The sequence below is a fragment of the Saccostrea cucullata genome, unplaced genomic scaffold, assembly GCF_032062105.1.
Source record: "Saccostrea cucullata isolate Sc308-1 unplaced genomic scaffold, CSIRO_AGI_Scuc_v1 ctg1382, whole genome shotgun sequence".
Lineage (NCBI taxonomy): Eukaryota > Metazoa > Mollusca > Bivalvia > Ostreida > Ostreidae > Saccostrea > Saccostrea cuccullata.
The window spans coordinates 178,350-187,018 of record NW_026931734.1 but is presented as its reverse complement, the minus strand read 5'-3'; the positions used below and the strand labels follow the sequence as shown (position 1 = coordinate 187,018).

The following is an 8,669-nucleotide window of genomic DNA, read 5'->3' as shown; positions in this document are numbered from 1 at the left end:
TGAAAACGCGGACATTACTTCTTAAATAATTATGTGAAGTAAAGAATTTTGTATCTTAAAATTATGGATATTTTCAATTTGGTAAACATCGGCAATTTAACGGTTGAACGATTTTCATACCATAACCGGAAGTCAAGTTTGAGTCTGCTTAACAGAAATCCAAAATTGAATGTTTAACAAAGCATTTGGCAATATTATGGAGTTTTAAGGGTTTTGACTGTACATCATATGTAATGCAGCAATATTTCAAAAAATAAACTCTCCTTTCCTTTCCCGTGACTATGCTAAGGCTTCTTGAAAATGGCTTCAGTACGCACGTCCATTACTCTAGCTGGAAAAGGATCACTTCATTATAAATAGGGATTTGACCTATAGGACCGGGCTTGGTTTTTTCTCTACAAAAACCTCGTCGATTTCCGTTCTGATTAATGGCATTAGGCTAAATACATATAACAATTTGTTTTTTTCCTTAATCTTTTTTTCGGCGAGGAGAGGTATAAGGAACCCTTTCATTGATTTCCTGAATTTTTTAATCTCAAAATGTAATAATTGATATTTGTCTTAACTTCTCGATAAGCATAATGGTAATGTTTACTTCCTCTGAAATTCTTTTCTTTATGTTCAGGCAATTTTATCCGTGAATGTAGTAAAACATTCCATTAATGTGTTCAAATTATATCTATTAGGCTTAAATCAAATCCGATGAGGACAATTACTGATATGTATGTAGTCAAAATCAATGTTATTATATTCTAAGGAACATATACCATTGGCATTCATCACAGCTCAATGCTGCCAATAATACCTGTATTGAGTAACACAGAGTGAGTTATTCCTGTCCTCGGAGAAAGTGTGGTTTGTTCCGCCTGACTGAAAACTGTACATTGGATTTTTACGATTTGATATCTCTTTAGTATTTCTTATATTAAGAATGGGCATGCATAAAGGATATATAATTAAATGAAAATATACGAGGCTATAAAAAAATATTAAAATAGTCTTTGAAAAGGCGACAATTTAAAACTTTAAGTGTGGTACCAGGCGGATTCGAACCCCCGACTTTGAAATGTTAGTTCGCACGGTGTAAAAGTTAGCACTTTCAACTGAGCTAGTCTGACTATAACATTTAATGGTATAAATTTGAAGCAGATTATCAAAATCAGGTTTCCTTAATTTTTGTAGGTTTTTTGTGAATTTCGACCCTAGGGCAGGGGTGCCCCTAAAAAAATCCTATCTTAAATTAATCCTTACAACCAAATCTATCGAAATATCACAATTTTATTTAGGGGCAGGCCTGCCCTGAAGGACTTCTAGGCCAAAATTCATGCAAAAATCAACGCTTTATCGGACAAAATGGTGTTTAGGCCAATTTTGGAGGTGTAAAGTTTGTAAAGTTGTAAATAACAAATTTTAGGTATAAAATACAAATTTGAAAAATTTAGACATATATACGGTAGAAAACAACAAATAAAGGTTAATTTTTCAATGTCACTTTTTCCGGGAAATCGTTCTCTCCTATAGGTCAATTCTTTTGTCAATGCGAATACATCCTTTCAATGTAAAGGTGATGGAGAGTTGCTGATGAAAAAATTCACTACATTACGCCTCAACATGGCCTAAAGTATCATTTGCATTAAGGACAGTCCTTGTACCGGAAGTCCAAGGGTAGTTACACTGCTCTAAGTTAGAGAAAATTCGACCTTATCATCTGAAAAACGGGCATTTAAAAATGGCAAAGAATAATTCTTTCGCTCAGATCTCGATATTGATGAACCTATTGTATCGTAGAAATTAAGCTGCAAATGTTGTTTAGGGACGTCTTGCACGTTTAACTTGAATGGCTGGGAGGGGGGTGTTTAAACAGTCATATGTTACTTAGCAAAGTAAAAAGATAAAGATTTAACATTTTTATCAAATCTGATGTTCTGGAAAGTGAATTTAGCCGTACTGTTTTCAATTTTGAAAATCATTAGATAAAAAAATCAAACATTTGTAGATTACTGCTTGTTGCGTTTCTTTTGCGTTTCAGTATATATCAAATAAGTTTCTTGACAAAGAACCAGGTTTTATTTTGTAAACTTTCTTGAAAATGTAAGTAAACGTTTTTGTTCATGAAAATCAACAGGAACCGTCCATGATCTTACACCATTTCAAGATTAGATATTTTGATGTTAAATGCAGACAATCGAATGTTTTCAGGGGGATAAATGCTATTGCATCATCTCATACGATCAACAACATAACAGTTCGCTACGTCAGATTCCTTCCTTTTGGGATGGTATGTTTTTTTAAGTTAAATATTTTTAAACATATTAACTATTTGCTATGTTCTATATTCTGAAATTCTTTCTTATTTTACTGTTTTTTTTAATTATTATTTTTCGTTGTAAGATACGTGTTTATATACATGTACTATGAAGTACTTTCAAATCTATGTTTAAAGATTTTTTTCTTATTAATGTTAGTAATAATCTTCCACATATAGAATTAGATCGACTATTGCAGATTCGCATTTCCCGCTTGCTTGTCCAATGGAAAATGTCCTATCCAATCAAGCATTATGTTATGCAGATTGCACTGGCTTTCATTTTATGATGTACAATATAACAGTGAGTATAAATTTATAAAGAGACTAAACCGCTTTGTAAACACTTGGGCAATACTTACACAAATATACGAGGGGTGATCAAAAAGTTGGCGAACTATTTGAATAATTACCCTTAAAAAAAAGATATAGGATTTCGTTGTTGAAAATTCTTAAAAGTGATACTCTCCAATTTTAACGCGCATCTGCAACCTGCGCATGCGCGAATCACGTGATTCAGACGGTCAGTTGAAATGTTAGCGTTCTGTCACAGAAGCTGAAATATTTTTCTCCTATATTTCTTACCATGCAAAGTTTTATTTTTTTAAACAACAAAAATAGTCCATTTGTCAGAAATGGCCAAATCTTGACAATAGTACATGTATATAAGGATAAGAATATAGATATATGCAGAAGAATATTCTTTTCCATAATAAGCATGGTGACCATCAGAACTCGAGTCCTCTGACTTTGGAGCACCGTTTATTCAATAGGGATAAAGTATAGGTGCCTTCTTTTTACGTTCTCTGATATGTTTAGAATCTAAAATAAAAGATGTTTTAAGGACTTAATAATTGTTATTGTTAAGATTATTTAAGATATTCAACTAATTTTTGAACATTAATATGATTCAATGTGTGCCAAACTTCATTCGGATTTGAATTGTGGTTTTGTTAATATAGAGATAGTTCCCGAACTTTTTGATCACCCCTCGTATTAACAGTTAAAGTACAGTTAAAGTAACGCCGCTAAATCATCACTGAATGAGATTTCAAAAAAAAGTAATTTATTTCAAAATTTTTGATACACTTTCATTTAAGGATGGAACATGCCTTTGTTTTGATAAAGATACAGAAGACAAGTGTAATATAACATTATTTATAGGTAAGTTATAAAAAGTGATAACATTCGACTAGTCAAGCAAGTATTGCGTTTCCTTCTCATAAATATTTTACTAAAGATATTATTTTTTTAAAGTCCTTTATTTAACGAAATAAATGATGGTTTCAAGACAAATCAAAGTAACAAATTGTATTCTATAAACATAAAATTCTCCTTTTTAAAAGAAATTGCTGATCGTAGTACATTGTTTATCTACTAGTAATCAAGGGATTTAGCAAAATTTAACAGTCACATGCAAATGTGTATATTTGTAGAACCAAATTACAGACATCCAGAAATGAAGTTAGTGAACTACAGTATGGAAAGTATCACTGTGGTAAATCGATCTCTTTGACTGATATCATTGTAATTCTGCAATATATAAAGAAAATTGTAGGATGCATTTATTGACTGGGTTCTCGGGCAATAGAAGTTTTGACGGACCCCAAAACAAAACAGTTTGGTTCGAGGGTCGACAATTAAAACGTATTTTGCCCGAGAACATTGTTAGTAAATGTTTTGTTATTTCTTTTACAATTTTTTTTAAATACATCTATGTCGAACACAACCGAATGCAAATAAGCTTATCCAATTAGTATTACCAACAGTCTTAACAAAAACTCCAACAAAACTAATAATTAACGTTTTAACCATTATTAAGATACAGGCAGCATAACTACCTGTTAAAACAAATATTAATAATGCTCAAAACCAGTAGGCATAATAAAAATACTAGTCCGTATAACACCACTGGCAATCAAAGCAACAAACAAATAATTTGATATTTTACTAAGAACAATTTTTAAAGCAGATATTATATATGCATTGTTTACATTTGATAAAGAAATCTGTTTTATGTCATGATAGTTGAAAAAAAGATAGATTAATGTAAAGGCTTAAATTACAATACACAAGTAGTCGCCTTAGTGGCTTGGTGATTAGAGTCCCTTCACTAAAGTCGTGGAGTAAGGACTTGAATTTACGTCGCGGGTTCGAATCCACTCCAGGGCATGGAGACCGTTCTTCAGACAAGACCATATAGTCCGTGTCGCAGTAGTTTTGGGCATGAAGAAAATCACTCACTGCATGCTTAAGGGTTCTAAGTGCCGAGAATAAGTCTTAATTTGCAGCCATCCGATGGCAAGTGGGAACGTTGCCATATCAGTGAAATTATCGAGAAAGACGATAAACAGCACACAGACAAAACAAGGTGCTAATTAAAAAAATTCTTGAGAGCGACGTATAAACAACACATAAACAAACAACAAAGAAAACAATACACAGTCATAAGTTATAGTATCTATTATCTGTTTCACCCATATTTATTTATTTTTATGCCCCCCCCCCCTTTCGAAGATATTTGCTGCTGTCTGTCGGTCTGTCTGTCCGTCCACTTAGTTTCCGTTCATTTTCTTCACAACCGTTGCACACACTAAAATGAAATTTGATATACAGATATATCAGAGAAATATCTAGGTCAAGTTCTGTTTTGGGAACGACTGCGCCATTTTTGACAGAGTTATACCCCTTGGCCATAGAAAAATTCTAATTATTTTCAGTTTCCGTTCATTTTCATTGCACAGGTTGCACATAATGAAATGAAATTCAGCATACAGATTTATTAGATGAATATCTAAGTCAAGTTTTGGTTTTGGGTACGATCGCGCCATTTTTGAAGAGTTATGCCCTTTAAGACTTAAAAAAATTCCAATGGGGGGAGGGGGCATAAGTGTTTTACAAACATCTCTTGTTTATATATTTTTACACGATAAAAGTAAACCATTCATAAATGCTTCAGAACATTATTTTATTATAAGAATTTTTTTTTTTTTACTATGGAAGAAATTTATTTATTATTTTGATTTATCGTATTTTCCTTTTTATCCCCTATTGGCTAAATTTGAAAAATAAAAACTGAATTTTTTTTCTTTCAACCTTTTCTTTTTTTGATAGTCTCTGAAGAATTTCCAGCATTCGATTTATGTCTGTGGAGTGCAGTCCTTTGGTTGGACGGGATGTCCTGAACAACCACAGCAGCTACGGCTAACTATCTGGATAACTGAAAAGTGGGTACATACGGTGCCCATAAATGTAAGTAATCTCAAACTTTATATTATATATAGATTTTAAAAGACAGAAAGTATTGATTAAAAATATTTTCGACAGGACAGTTTTTATACTAAGAATATATGGTACATTTCATAATGTTTGATATGCTGACGTACGTTATATGGCATAAATCTTTGATGTATAGGATTATTTCTTTATTTTGTCTCCTGTCAGTGGCTTGATAGGCATCATCCCCTGTATTTTGATGACTGCATATATACTCATAAAACAAAGCTGGAGATTTTAGGATTGGATTGTGAAAGAAACTTCTCCTTGCATTATTCCCTACTGATAATGAAAGGTAAAAGTTGATTTTTTACTGCAAAAACGAGGTTTATCCAAATATTAAATCAATAGTGCAATTAAACCTGAAATAATAGTAGGAAAATATACGAAATATTAACAGTTAGTGCCTTTTACTACTATCGTTTTCATTTTAGGCCATTGTCTAAAAATTTTCTTCAGAATTTATGTACATGATCCACTTTATGAAATACAAAAACAAACAGAAAACTAATTTATACCATTCAAAATAAAAAGAAACAGTGAAAAGTGATACATAGATTACAAGCTTACATTTTTTATGATATGTGTGATAACATTTACAAACGTCAACTGCCTTAGTTAATTTAAATTGCAACACACCATTATCACCTGTTTAATCAATGTATGTATCCTAGTTCCTTCAATACGTTTGAACACCTTCTACGTGTATCGACAAACACTTTCTAAAACGAGGGAAACTTTTGAAAAATTGAATTGGTGATTTAAGCAGTCTTCCCAAATTATTTTAATTGTAAAATGAACTTGGTAATTAGAATTGAACAACCCATTGTTAAAGCGAAAGGTTACTGAGGGTTTTCATTTAAAAAAACAAAAAGCATGTGACCATTATTTTCAACTTTCATTTTCTTCTTTTACTTCTTCATTTACTTCTTGCCCAATAATGACAAGGGGTACGATTAATTGCATGCGACCGATCGACAGGGGATGTTACTACTCCTTGGCAACTGATCCAACATTTGATATTATTTGAGATCCGTAATTCGTTTGCTCTGCAAGCAGTTTATATGGTTTCAGTTGCATTTCTAGCTTGAGTATTGTTTCTCTTATTTTAAATATTTGAATGAATTTTTTGAAGTAGATAAAGTGTACCATGTAAATTTTTTTTAATGAGGACATCTTTTCTAATCAAGAAGTTTATGTACTAAGGACACGGCTTTGGAACCATCTCTTGAAAAACAGTTCATAGATAAAAGAAAAGAAAATTTGATATTAAGTCAGATGTGTTAATTATTTCTATTATTTCTGTACAATATTGCCAAGTGAAACATGAAAGAAATATTATTTATTGATAACTAGTTCTTTGTTTGTCTACTTTTACCATTAACGTAAACATCTTGATATTTTAGAACAATCCTTGCTGATTGCTGATCGAGTGGTCATACTAGGATATTACCGTAAGTACTTTGATAACGTAATATACGTAAATAACGTTAACGTTTTCCACAAACCCAACGTAGCGTACTTTTTTGAAATGTAGAGTATAAATGCATTATTAACCTTTTTAAAGTCGACGGATTAACTTCAATCTATATATAGATGTCTGATGATTAAGATCAGACTGATAGAACTGATCTATAGCTCATCATTGTAAAGCAAGACTGCATGATACTACATGTACCTCGTGAAAACATTTTCACATTTAATGCTGATTTACTTGCAGACAAAGAAGAACCAAAAGTGAGCAAATGGGAATTTCTAAATAACTTTACTTACGAGGAAATTCAGAATATTATGAGACCAGTGCTAGAGAACACAAAAACGGAGGGAAAGGTACCAGTACGGAATCTGTCGTCCAGCATAAGGAAAAAGGAGAGTGCTCCAGATGACCGGAAGTCATCCCAAGGCATTGGAATTCTGGGAGGGTTTCTTTTGGGATTTACTCTCATTATCATCTTTATCTCAGACGTCATGATTTTGAGGGTCCATCTTGCAGCTATGTGTCAGAATTTATACCGACTATTTAAAATCCCCCCAAAAAAGTCAAGGATCAAGGGTAGAAATCAAATCTTAAATTAAATAATAATTTATTAGTTATCCATTAACATCTACTTATAACTAGGGAGTCTGATGTAGGCCTTGATAGACGCCAAGACAAAAAATTAGTCAAGCTCTTTGTCTTGTATAAACATTCATGTATATGTTTTAAGGTAGATTTAAACCATTGCTGTAAATACGTTTTTTGTGACTTTATCAACATTCTCATCGCATTCGTAAAAGATTGACAATCAGTAGGTTATTGATTCAAATATGAATTAAAGTAGAACATACACAGACCCCTTAAACATCAGAGTTGGCTCCGGTAACCTTGTAATGAACTCATGATCGAGAAATAGCGGACAAATCCGTAAACAATTTAGTGTGTAAAAGATTGCCTAACCATAAGCATTAAAAACGTCAGTCAGCATTTGACTTAAGGATGCATACCACAAACAAATCTTCTCTCAAACACAGAAGTATGGTATTTTTTCAATATTTCTTTCCATGAAGATGTGATTTAGGTATTTTAGTTTTTAAATACACTCTTGAAAATGTCCCCAGAAACTTTACAGTAATAACACTTCATACATTTCTGAAACTTTTTAAAATATTAATTTAACTGTAAAGTTGCATTTTGTACTTTCCACCAAATCATGTGGCTTGGCCAAACCCTATGCTGTAAACTTTATAAATATCACTTATGAAGTGAAAGATGCAAAATATTTTAGCATAGATATTTGAATTTTGGAAGAAAAAAGGTTGTGTTATCTATCCTTTCCTGACAAGGTCAATAAATCAATGAAAAAAACTTATGAAATGATAAATTGAAACGTGACTGTTGATATTCTTGTTTCATCAACATGTTTTTTTTTCAATAACCGAACTCATTTAAAAAAAAAAAACTACTCATACGTAGAGCATGCTATTGCATATCAAGGAACTGGGAGATACAAAGCCCGTATGAAAGTAATGAAGGTATATAACTGCATAATGAAGGGAAGTTGACGATTTGAAAGTTATAGCGGTTATCAGAAATGGTTGATAGATAACC

The 8,669-nt window shown here is 32.0% G+C and overlaps 1 protein-coding gene across 1 annotated transcript; it reads left to right on the top strand.

Annotated features, from left to right (window-relative positions):
* The first annotated feature begins 6,521 nt into the window (after positions 1-6,521).
* Positions 6,522-7,670, top strand: LOC134233387 (uncharacterized). Its single transcript, XM_062715348.1, has 3 exons — positions 6,522-6,531; positions 6,988-7,035; positions 7,302-7,670. Exons 1-3 carry the CDS (start codon positions 6,522-6,524, stop codon positions 7,655-7,657), a joined length of 414 nt encoding a protein of 137 aa, XP_062571332.1. The 3' UTR covers positions 7,658-7,670.
* Positions 7,671-8,669: the final 999 nt, after the last annotated feature.

What these genes read in the sequence shown, in the direction of transcription:
- LOC134233387 (XM_062715348.1), top strand. An exon ending in GGTCATACTAGGATATTACC is followed by an intron (nt 7,036 to 7,301) that starts GTAAGTACTTTG and finishes ATTTACTTGCAG; the next exon opens with ACAAAGAAGAACCAAAAGTG.